The 12,940-nt window shown below is 39.5% G+C and overlaps 1 protein-coding gene across 1 annotated transcript in view; it reads right to left on the bottom strand.

Moving 5' to 3' along the window:
• Grid2 (glutamate ionotropic receptor delta type subunit 2) overlaps nucleotides 1-12,940 on the bottom strand; it is a 1,513,832-nt gene that overhangs the window by 211,600 nt on the left and 1,289,292 nt on the right. Inside the window, exon 13 of the mRNA XM_055612670.1 lies at nucleotides 10,769-10,964. Within this exon, the coding sequence (XP_055468645.1) occupies nucleotides 10,769-10,964 (196 nt within the window). The remainder of the gene's footprint in view (nucleotides 1-10,768; nucleotides 10,965-12,940) is intronic.

The following is a 12,940-nucleotide window of genomic DNA, read 5'->3' as shown; positions in this document are numbered from 1 at the left end:
CACACACACACACACACACACACACACACACACACACACACACACACTACCACCACCACCACCAACAACAAAAGTTTTTCCAAGCAAATAAACCCAAGAAGCAAGCTGGTATAGCCATTTCAACATCTACCAAAATAGATTTCAAGCTAAAATTAATCAAAAGAGATGGGAAGGAGACTTCATACTCATCAAAGAAAACATCCAACAAGATGATTTCTCAATTCTGAACATTTAGGCCCCAAATGCAATGGCACCCACTTTCATAAAAGAAACATTACTAAAGCTTAAATCACATACTGAACTTTATACATTAATAGTGGGAGACTTCAACAGCCCCTCCCCCCAATGGACATGTCATCCAGACAGAAACTAAATAGGGAAATATTCAAACTAGCAGATGTTATGACAGATATCTGTAGAACGTTTCATCCCAACACAAAAGAGTATACCTTCTCTGCGCCTCATGGGACATTCTTAAAAATTGACCACACAGTTGCTCACAAAGCAAGTCTCAAAAAGTACAAGAAAAGTTGAAATAACCCCCTGTTTCTTATCAGACCACTACAAATTAAAGCTAGCTTTAAACAACAATAGAAACAACAGAAAGCCTACAAATTCATGGAAATTGAACAACTCTCTATTCAATGATCACCGGGTCAAAGCAAAAATAAAGAAAGGAATTAAAAGACTTCCTATAATTCAATGAGAACGAATGGACAACCTACCTAAACTTATGGGACACAAGGAAAGCAGTACTAAGAGGAAAATTCATAGCACTAAGTGCATTCATAAAGAAATTAAAAGAGGATGTGCTACATTTACACAATGAAGTGTTACTAAGGTATTAAAAACAGCAACATCATAATACTTCTAACTGGATTAGCTGTAAAGTAAATGATAACCATGCTATAATCCACAGGTCCAAAGAAGCTGAGTAACAAGAAGGGCTCAAGGGAGATGAGTGAATCTCACTGAGAGGGAGAAGCAGAATTAGGTGGATGTTGAGAAAGGACTAGATGGGGGCTGAGGTAGGGATGGGAAACAGGAGAGATCAGATGTGAGAAGGATGGAGGAATAGAGTATTGAGAGAGACAAATGAAATCATGGATTATGTCTGGGATGAGCTAGAATCAAACACAATGGAAACTCCCAGGAATCCATGAGGATGACCCTCCCTAAGACTCCTAGCAATGGGGGATACAGAGCCTGAACTGGCCATTTCCTGTAACCAGGCAAGACTTCCAGTGGAGGGACTGAGACACCAACCCAGACACAAAACCTTCGACCTGGAATTTGTCCTCCTTACAAAATGTGCTGGAGTAAGGGTGATACAGAAATTATGGGAATGGCCAACCAACCCATGCCATGAGAGGGAGCCGACCCCTAAAACTGCTAGGAGGGCCAGAAGATGGGAGATGGATAGCCCAGAGATAAAAAATAGCACCAAGAATGAAAATCAATAAAATGATTTCTAACAATATTCTGCTATGCATTAGAGACTTAAAGAACTATATTAAATAGTTATGGAAAGAGTGGACAAGCTTGTCTTGACCCTGATTTTAGTGGAATTGCTTGAGTTCCTCTCCAGTTAAGTTGATGTTGGCTATGAGCTTTCTGTAAATTGCCTTTATTATGGTTGGGTATGATTCTTGTATCCCTAATCTCCCCAGGACTTTTATCATAAAAGGCCATTTCTGTATCCAATAAAATAATCATGTGGGTTTTGTCTTTCCATTTGTTTATATGGTGGATTATTGACTTACATATATTAAATCATCCCTGCATAAGCCTAAAAAAAGAAATTAAAGGCAAACGGGACAGACATCTGAAGAGGGAGAAAACAGGAAACAGGACAGGAGCCTACCGCAGAGGGCCTCTGAATGACTCTACCCAGCAGTGTATCAAAGCAAGTGCTGAGGCTCATAGCCAAACTTGGGCAGAGTGCAGGGAACCTTATGAAAGAAAGGGGAGATAGAAAGACATGGAGGGAACAGAAACTCCACAAGGAGAGCAAGAGAACCAAAAAATATGGGCCCCGGGGTCTTTTCTGAGACTGATACTCCAACCAAGGACTATGCATGGAGATAACCTAGAACCCCTGCACAGATGTAGCCCATGGCAGCTCAGTGTCCAAGTGGACATCCAAGTAATGGGAACAGGGGCTGTCTCTGACATGAACTCAGTGGTTGGTTCTTTATTTACCTTCCCCTGAGGGGAAGGGCACCCTTACCAGGCCACAGAGGAAGACAATGCAGCCAGTTCTGATGAGACCGGATAAGCTAGGGTCAGATGGAAGAGGAGGAGGACCTCCCCTATCAGTGGACTTAGAGAAAGGCATAGGAGGAGAAGAGGGATGGAGAATGGGATTGGGAGGGTATGAAGGAGGGGAATACAGGGGGATACAAAGTGAATAAACTGTAGTCAATATAAAAAATAAAAAGAAAAAAGAAATTAGAGAGCCCTCATTCTAGCAACTTAAGAGTACACCTGAAAGCTCCAGAACAACAAGAAACAAATACACACAAGAGGAGTAGATTGGAAGAAATAATCAAACTCAGGGCTGAAATCATAAAATAGAAACAAAGAGAACAATGTAGAGAACCAAGGAAACAAAGAGTTGTTTTTTTAGAAAATAAATAAGATTAATAAACCCTTATCAAGCAAACTAAGAGCAAAGATTGAATATCCAAATCAACAAACTCAGAAACAAAAAGGGGGACTTAACAATAGATACAGAGGAAATCCAAAGAATAATTAGATATAATTCAAAAACCTGAATCTCACAGAATTGGAAAACCTAAAAGAAGCTGATAAATTTATTGATGGATACCAATGGTAAATCAAGATCAGATAAACAATTTTAATAGTCCCGTAACTGCTAAGGAAATAGAAGCAGTTATTAAGAGTCTCCCAACCAAAAAATCCCAGGGCCAGTTGATTTCAGTGCAGAATGCTACCAGATTTTTTTCAAAGAAGACCTAATACATAACACTCCTCAAACTATTTCACAAAATAGAAACAGAAAGAACATCATTTTATGAGCCCACAGTCACCCTGATATCAAAATTACACAGACTCAAGAAAGAGAATTTTAGACCAATATGTCTCATAAACATTACTGTAAAAATACTATACTCAATAAACAAAATGAACCCCCAAAACATCAAAAAGATCATCCACCACGATCAAGTAGGATTAATCCGAGAGATGCAGGGATCATTAACATATAAAAATCTCTCAATGTAATCCAACGTGTAAGCAAACTGAATGAAAAAATGACCATCTCAGTACATGATGACAGAAATTGAACACCCCTTCATGATAAAAATCTTGGAGATACCAGGGACACAAGGCACCTACCCAAACATAATAAAGGCAACATACAGGGAGCATTTAGCCAACATCAAATTAAATGTACAGAAACTCAAAGCAGTTCTACTAAAATCATGGACAAGACAAGGCTGTCTACTCCCTCTGTAGCTATTCAGTATTAGTACTTGAAATTTTAGTTAGGGCAGTAAGACAACTAAAGGAGATCAAAGGAATATAATTTGGAAAGAAAAAAATTCAAAGTACTGCTATTTGCAGATGAGATGATAGTATACATAAGTGACCACAAAAATTTTATCAGAGAACTCCTACAGCTGATAAACACCTTCAGCAAAGTGACTGGCTACAAAATTACCTCAAAGAATCAGTAGTTCTCCTATATGCAAATAATAAATAGAATGAGGAAAAAAAATCAGGGAAACAACATCCTTTACAGTAGCCACAAATGATACAAAATATCTTGGTGTAACTCTAACCAAGCAAGTGAAAGATCTGTGTGACAAAAATTTCAAGTCTTTGATGAAAGAAACTGAAGCAGGTATCAAAAGATAGAAAGATCTCCCATGCTCATGGATTGGTAGGATTAGCATAGTAATATAGTAAAAAAAGTATTGTGGGAGCTGGAGTGGTCAAGGACACCACCAGAAAACCCACAGAATCAACTCACCTGGCCCATAAGAACCCACAGAGGTGAAACCAACAAGCAGGAGGCCTGCATGGGATTGACACAGGCCCTGAGCATACATGCTACTGTAGTATTGTTTGCTCTTCTCGTGGGACTTCTAACATGGGAGCAAGGAGTTGTTTCTGACTTTTTTAAATATAATTTTTATTTTTTATATTAATCCACAGGTTATTTACTTTGTATCCCAGCTGTAGCCCCCTCCCTCATTCCCTCCTAATCTCACCCTCCCTCCCTCATCTCCTCCCTGTCCCTCTCTAAGGCCACTGATAGGGAAGGTCCTCCTCCCCCTCCATCTGACCCTAGCTTATCAGGTCTCATCAGGACTGGCTGCAATGTCCTCCTCTGTGGCCTGGTAAGGCTGCTCTTCCCCCACCCCCGGTGGGGCGGGGGGGGGGATGTCAAAGAGCCAGCCACTGAGTTCATGTCAGAGACAGTCCCTGTTCCCCTTAGTAGGGAAATCCACTTGGATACTGAGCTGCCCTGGGCTATGTCTGAGCAGGGGTTCTAGGTTATCTCCATGAATGGTCCTTTGTTGGATAATCAGTCTCAGAAAAGACCCTTGTGCCCAGATATGTTTGGTCCTGTGGTGCTTTCCTCCTCTCCAGGTCTTACTAACTCCCCCTTCTTTCATATGATTCTGACTTTTCTGCCCGCTTTTGAGACTTCTTTTTCTCATATTGGGTTGCCTTATACAGTCCTAAAAGCAGGGGATGTGCTTAGTCTTAATGTAACCTGATATGCAATGTTTGGTTGATAAACATGGGAGGCCTGTCCTTTGCTGAGGAGAAAAGTAGGAGTAGTGGATGAAAGGCATAGAGCTGGTGGCAGGGAGGGACTGAGAGAAGAGGAGGGAGAAAACACTCTGGAGTGAGATGTAAAAACATAATAAAAATGTTCAATTTCACCAAAACATTAAAAAACAGAAAATTGAGGCGAAATTCTATGCATTCACAATTTTGACCAACTGAAAAACAAAATAGTTGAAATACCGCTTAATTCTAAAGTTCTGGCAGGAAATGTGGGTAATAGGTGTATTTGTGATTATTCACATTAGGGACTGGTGTCTTTAGAGACCATATTACATAGCCGTATATTTGCAAATGTGAGTGTTCTTCAACTTTCAGTACCATTTTTTCGGACTGTATTTATAAGAAAATCTGTTTCATGTCTCAGCTCCCGGCCAGGCAAAAAAAAAGAATATATCTAGTAGGATTGGGTGTCACACATCTTACCATGGATGAGGCCACGAGTTCTATCACCAAAGAAATTAAGAGGCTTATTCTTCTTTCTTGTCCTGTGTGTGTGTGTGTGTGTGTTTGCTCTGCACTCCTTCTGAGAGTCACAACTGAGTGGATAATCAAATCAAAGAACCATTCTTAGGCTCTATCCTATATCATTTATGAACATCATCTCAGATCTAGCAAATCTGCCAAATTCCTTAGAAGCCCTTTCATCTGCTTCTAAACCCATTCTTCCTTAACTTTCCTTCTCCCTCAGTAGAAAAGCCATTTCCGACCTGTGAATTGGCCTTTTCTGTCTTGGTTTCCTTTAAATATTCAATTTCCTTACTCAGTCTTATGTCTATAAACACACTCTAGATCATTATAATTAAATGTCATATTCATTAGCACTCCGAGGGGGAAAACTCTCATTTGATTTTTCAATCCTGCTTCTCCTCTTCCTTTTTTCAATATACAGCAACATCTTTGTTTCAATACACAGCAACATTTTTTTTCTGACTATGGAACTAACAGCATTGGGTTTACCATCAACTATTTTCTTCTACATCCATGTTAAATCTTTCAGAAAAATCTTGTTCAGCCATAGTGTGTTCCTGCCTTCTTGCTGGCAGGCCTCTGACTCAGGAAGTCTGCAGTGTGCAGCACATTTCTTGGGTCTGCGTGCTTCATGGTTTCACTCTTGCACTGTCCTCGCTGTCCTATGGCTCCCAGTCTCTCCTTCAGGTCTCTATTGTCATGTACTTAGAGCTGTTTCTCAACACCCAATACGTGTGACACTCTTGTTGCATTCTGGTGCTTCCAATGTTTCTTAACTTGATCTTTGAGTCTTTGTTGTGAACCACAGATTTTAAAAGGCTTTTTTTGGGCAGGTTCTTACTGGTGCCCATGAGTACATGATTACAGGAGTGTGCCATCATGCACAGCCCTCATGCTTCTTTGTAGCTCTCACTTACGTACCTGTCTATTTCGTTCCATCACATTATGCCTCTGTTGGACCAGAGACTTTGCTTATTCTATTGGACTTTTCAATGTCTAGAGGAATTCTGGGGGAAATAACAAATGGGTGTGTGCTCAGTGAATATAGAAAATTACAAACTCATTGTGTCCATTTTTAAATATTTAAATTTTTAAAATTTTTTGTGCTTATGTGTTTTGCCTCCATATATGTGTACCACGTGAATGTGGGGTGCCCACAGAGGCCAGAAGAGGGCACTGGAGTTACCAGTATTTGTGGGCCATATTGTGAGTGCCAGGAACTAGACCCAGGTCCTCTGAAAAAGCAGTAAGTGGTCTAAGTTGCTGAGTTATGTCTCCAGGCCCCACCAGCCAAGAGTTTAGCCAGATCTAAGTTAATGGGGTAGGCTTACCTCACTAGACGATAGGGTTTGTAATTTGTTTGCTAGCCCCAGTCCTTTCCAACAGGTGACTCACACCTACTTTTTGTCTTGGCTTTCATTTCCACTTGGGTATGACAAGCTGATCAAGCCACTTCTACCAAGCCAGTAAGCAGCTCTCCTCCATGTTTACTGCTCCCGTTTCTATCTCTAGGTTCTTGCTTCAGTTCCTTTCCTGATTTCCTTCAGAGATGGACTGTGATGTGGAAGTGTATAGTAAGAGCTGGAAAGGACAGGAACTCCACAAGGAGAGCAACAGAACAAGAAAATTTGAACACAGGGAACTTCCCAGAGACTCATACTCCAACCAAGGACTATTCATGGAGATAACCTAGAACCCCTGCACAGATGTAGCCCATGGCAGGTCAGTGTCCAAGTGGGTTACATAGTAATGGGAAGAGGGACTGCCTCTGACATAAACTGATTGGCCTGCTCTTTGATCACCTCCCCCTGAGGGGGGAGCAGCCTTACCAGGCCACAGAAGATGACAATGCAGCCACTTCTGATGAGAACTGATAGTCTAAGATCAGAAAGAAGGAGAGGAAGACCTCCCCTATCAGTGGACTTAGGGAGGGGCATGCATGCAGAAAGGGGAGGAAGGGTGAGGTTGGGAGGGGAGGAGGGAGGGGCTTATGGGGGGATACAAAATGAATAAAGTGTAATTAATAATAAAAAATAATAAAAAAAACTTGTCCGAACTGTTTTTTTGTTTTTGTTTTTGTTTTTAATCACTGTTTAGTTGCAACAACTGAAAGCAAACTACGACAGTACCAATGGATTCCAAAACCACAGATGTTGTCATTTAGGTCAAATACTGCTACTTCTGGCACCACTACCCTCTGGTTTCCACCTGGGCTTATACACCATTATGACTCCCTAAACTGGGGAGTGATTTACCCTCCTGACCCTCAGCAGTCCTCTTCTCACCAGGCCCAATCTTCCTTACCACTAGAGGACTTCATTACAACAGGTCTAGGAGGCTTTGTTCACCACCGTAGGGTTTACTAGGCCATTAGAAGTGAATATTGCTCTCATATCTATCACAGACTTTTCTCAGTGTCACACGCTGATCACACATTCCTGGTCAATTCTTCGCCTGTAACCTGGTGGTTTCTCTGTGCATTCTTGGAAAGTACCTGTCTCACCCCCATGCCCACCTTGATGAAAGCGTAGTATATGCAAGGACTGCTCAGTGTTCTAGTCTGTATTAGGTTTTAACAGAGATGAACTTGCCATAATGTAATTCTAGAACAATGTCAAGTCCCAGGTGTGGCCTCTTTCCTTACATCCAGATTCCACATGCCACATTAGGCTTTTCCCATATGTTCTTTGCCAGAATGTGATTTCAATCATATTACATTTCTGTCTAAAACCCTCTTGGGCTTCCTATCCCTCACAGATGAAAACCAAATCAGAATGCTCTAGGCAGCCCTGCATTAGTATGAAGTAAACTTTACCATGCATAAGAATCATTCTCAGATCTTGTAAGACTAAGATCTGCTTTCAGAGGCCTGGGGTGGAGCCGCTATATTTATGATCAACTCTCAGGCAGGGGCTCTTGCTGTCTCTTCAGCTGATTAACTGATTCTCTTCAGCCGATTAACTTTCTTTATCAGCTGAATCTCAGGAGGCAGACACTGCTTTTTACTTCTTACACTGTGCTTTCTATTTTATCATAGTTTTTAATAATAAATGTATTAATTTATTTTAAATTAAAGGAGGAACTAGTAGTGATACAGTTTTGTAGTTAAAAATCATTTACATACCCATTCTCTTGTTAATCTCCCAAAATATCCTAAAAGATAGGTTTTCGGCTCTGCTCATATTATTTATTGAAGATTTGCATATGTCATATTGTTTTATCATTACATACTTTTAAGTTTTTAAGGCGGGATCTTTCTATGTACTTTAGGCTGGTCTGGAACTCACAGTTCTCTTGTTTCAGCCTCCCAAAGCTGGGGTTACAAAAGAGAGTCAACCAAGCAGCTTTATTTAATGTTGAGAAAACCTACCATCACAGTAAAGAAAGAAATTCTTACCATCGTACTAAAACTCCCAAGGTCCAGGAAGAGTCTAAAATAAATTCTGTTTACAGAGCTTCTTTTGAAAAATCAACCTAGACTTAACTCCAGGGTGGGAGGCCTTCCCGGATCATGCTTCGTTTTCTATTAGGATCATTTCTTTGTCAATGAGTAAAGCGACATATTGGGGAAAAATGATCTGTAGATTGTCTCTTCAACATCCACACTAAGATCATATTTAAAATCTCATATCTATTACCATTTAAATGATGTTTTATATCCCTCTTGTCTTCCTCACCAGACTATAGCTCCTGAGCCTGGGGACTTCTTCCTGATGTTAAACTATTCTCCATTTTTTACCTAGGAGCCTGGTACAGAACTGGTATTTAGCAGATATTTGAAAATGGATACAAAAATGCATGAGTGAATACATGTTTGTTTTAAAATATTTCATTGAGAGTATTATGTGTGATGAAAGAAAATGAACTATCTCTAAGCTTTTCCTCTGAAAATGTAATATAATTACATGATAAAAATTCTATTAATACCCATCTTCAAAAATAGTATTTCTGTTTTTCTGTAGTGGGAAGTAATGCTAGGGGATTAATGAGGGCCTCATCTGCACTGAACACATTCTCTTGCATGAAAGTACTCCTTCCAACCTATAAAGCTCATTTTTGGTAGTAGATGAAGATGGTAGATGGTAGATAAAGAAAAACTATTTCTTCAAACCCTTTAGTAGACTTATCCATAAGCTCAAATTAACTTAATTTTATGAGTACCCACATAATAAACCCAAAACATCCATCCTTTCTCCCTTTCCCCAATATACAAACTTAACCACATACTGGTCCACTCTCTACTCCCAGCCTCCTATTCTGATGATACCATATTAATATTCCAGGAGCTACTGGTCCTTCTGAGAAAGACAAGAAAGCCATAATCTCCACTCAACACTTTTGATGAGAAACTGGATTTGTATGAGGGCAAAGTCATCAGAGGATGCTTCAGGCAGAGCAAGGCCATGCATTTTCTCCCCTGGTGTCTTCTGCTAACATGCTAAGAATATTTCTTATAAAAACCATTAATGTTTGTAGAGATGGGTCCATAATCAGCATCAGTTCTCAAGGCAAGGATGCCAATGTGGCAACAGCAAAGATTATTTAGGTTGATCCCAGAGGCTGACAGCCATCTTCAAACCCGAAGCAGAGGAATCAGAATAGTAAGCCTTCCTCCAGCAGAGCATTTACATTCTGAGCAGGAAGCTCAGACCTGGGGTCAGAACTATTCTGAGATGAAAAGTCACAGAGAAAAGTCAACACTACCACTGCCACTGATGACAGCCATTCATTTGTTTGTTTGTTAACTTATTCATTCCATGGACACCTAATAAATATCAACCACACCTAGCCACTGGTAATAATTTAAGAAAAAAACCTACCCAGTTCCATCATGGAGGCTTCTGGGACCTGAATTATTTGTGTATATTTGTAAATAAACTACATCTAGAATGAAGAATAGCTTTTAATTATTTTCTTTTCAAATGTGAAAAGACATTTCTGAGGCTTTTAAATATACCTACTTCTAAATGATGGTTATAGAAAAATAATCAGATAAAGATTTTTCCCTTTGGAAAACAGAAACATCAACTCGCAGGGAACTTATTTGTTGACAAGATTAAATTTTTCTTTCAAATAGCTTTAGATAATCACAAGTAAAGATAAAGTTTTAGTTTAAAAACAAATGCTTTATAGAAAGAGCCATAAGTTATTTAAATGGATTGGATAACATGAATGATATTTGGAATGGGATTTGGGAAAATTTATTTAGTTTTCATGTTTATAAGTCTTTAATCCTTTTCTCAACTAAAGAAGAACACCAGTTTTTAGTTTTGGATGTTTAAGGGAAATTATTGGTGAGATATCACAGAGTATTTGGAGTTTCCTTTATGAAGATGTTGAGTTGCTTAAAACAGTAAAAATATAATTTGACTAAATCTTTGATGTCTGAATTACAATACACACGAAAGAAATCTCAACTTATCCATGACCGTGTTGAAGACAACCTGATGAAGACCATAGATGAAGAGCACAGTACCTTCTGAATGCCTGCTTGGGACTCCAGAACATTGTTCTCCGATCCATTGCTTCGGTTGATCATTCGCCACATCTGGGAATACATGCTGTCTCTCTCAAATGGATTCAGCCCTTTCATGCGGACATGCTGATATACTGCAGAGTCCAAAACTGTGCCGTAAGGGATATCTGTTTGCTTTGACAGATCTTGAAGAGACCTTGGTAATTGGGAGAAAAGAGAGACATAAGAAAGAGTGCTAAATATTGTCAAGTACAAATAAAACTGAAGGAACAAACACACTATTTATCCAAAGCCAGATACAAAACAACTTTTTTTTTTAACTTGTGGTTACTTAATATTGAAATGTAATGTTTAAGGAGAACTGCCTTTAAGTTACACATGACAAATTACCAAGAAACAGCATAGTTAGCAAAGTAAAGGTGAAGGTTTTAGTACTAATGCTTTGTGCGTGTGTGCAAGCTTCATGGGGGAAATTGAGCTATCTCATCAAAGTAGTGGCAAATCAGCAGTGACAAACTTAGTTGTTCAACTGTCTCCCTCAGTGACAAGGCTTTAATGTTTTTTTATAACATAATTGTGTTTCATATAAACAGCATGTTTTGAAGTTTAATAAATACTTAAAACCTAGTATTTATGATAGTCATTACTGGGTGGATAATATATAATGACAAGCAGGAGACATACATCATCCCGATGGGAATGCCTAACATTCACAACTATTTCATCAAGATGAGATGGGTTAAGAAAATAAATGAACAAGGAGACACAGTCAGTGAGGGACCAAGCAAGTATCCAAATACAGAGCAGGAATCCCCGAAGGTATTTCCACTTTAAGATGCTGATGCTTCTATGTTTCTTTGGTCATATTTTATCTATGGTGTGTACTCCTGTGTGTACGCGTTCACTTGTGTGTGTGTGTGTGTGTGTGTGTGTGTGTGTGCATACCTCTGTGAATGTGTGAAGGAGAGAGAGAGAAAGAAGAGAACCAGGAATAGAAAAAAAAAAAGGTCGACAGAGGAAGAAAATAGAGACAAAGACAGAGAAAAGACTGTTCTTATGAAGTTCCAACAGGACACATTTCATTCAGAATATATTTTCAGTTTTAATTATAATTCTCTAAAATTTCAAAACAGTCATTGATTTGAAAGTAGTATATATGATGAGTTTCCTTCAATTTAAGTTTGTTGTTGTTGTTTGTTTGTAAACAAAAAATCTATTTGGGATTTCCAGGCAAAATAGTAGAATAGAAGCCAAGTAAATCCAGTGACTGAATACAGTTTGGAAACTAAAGAGAATAGGAATATTTAATCACTCCATCTGTTATTTATCCAAGTCTTAGGTTTGACTTGATCAACACTCAAACAATCCTTGCCCTTTGTTCCTTCCCTTTTATTATATCTTTCTTTTTTAATTTTTATTTTTTATATTAATTAGTTTATTTATTTTGTATCCCAGCTGTAGCCCCCTCCTTCATTCCCTCCCAATACCACCCTCCCTTTCTCATCTCCTCCCTGCCCCTCTCTAAAGACACTGACAGGGGTGGACCTCCTCCCTTCCATCTGACCCTAGTTTATCAGGTTTCATCAGGACTGGCTGGAATGTCTTCCTCTGTGGCCTGGTAAGGCTGCTCCTCCTTTGAGGCAGGGTGAGGGGATCAAAGAGCCTGCCTCTGAGTTCATGTCAGAGACAGTCTCTGTTCCTCTTACTAGGGAACCCCCCTTGGGTGTGAAGCTGCCATGGGCTACGTCTGAGCAGGGGTTCTAGGTTATATCCATGCATGGTCCTTGGTTGGAGTCTCAGAAAAGACCCCTGTGCCCAGATATGTTTGGTCCTTGTGGTGCTCCTGTCCTCTCCATGTCTTACTAACTCTCCCATCTTTCATATGATTCCCTGCACTCTGCTCAAGGTTTGGTTATGAGTCTCAGTATCTGCTTTGATACACTGCTAGATAGAGTCTTTCAGACTCCCTCTATGGTAGGCTTCTGTCCTGTTTCTTGTTTTCTTCTACTTCCAATTTCCATCCCATTTGTCTTTCACACATGGTATATGCTCACTTTTAAGTGGATACTAGATCTATAAGATAGGATAAACATACTAAAATCTGTACACCTAAAGAAGCTAAACAAGAAGGAGGTCTCAGGGTAAGATGATCATTACATCTTTCTAACACCC

Source organism: Psammomys obesus, unplaced genomic scaffold (assembly GCF_907164565.1).
Source record: "Psammomys obesus unplaced genomic scaffold, mPsaObe1.curated_primary_1811, whole genome shotgun sequence".
NCBI lineage: Eukaryota > Metazoa > Chordata > Mammalia > Rodentia > Muridae > Psammomys > Psammomys obesus.
Note: the sequence above shows the minus strand (reverse complement) of the source record. Positions and strands in the feature narration are given on the sequence as shown.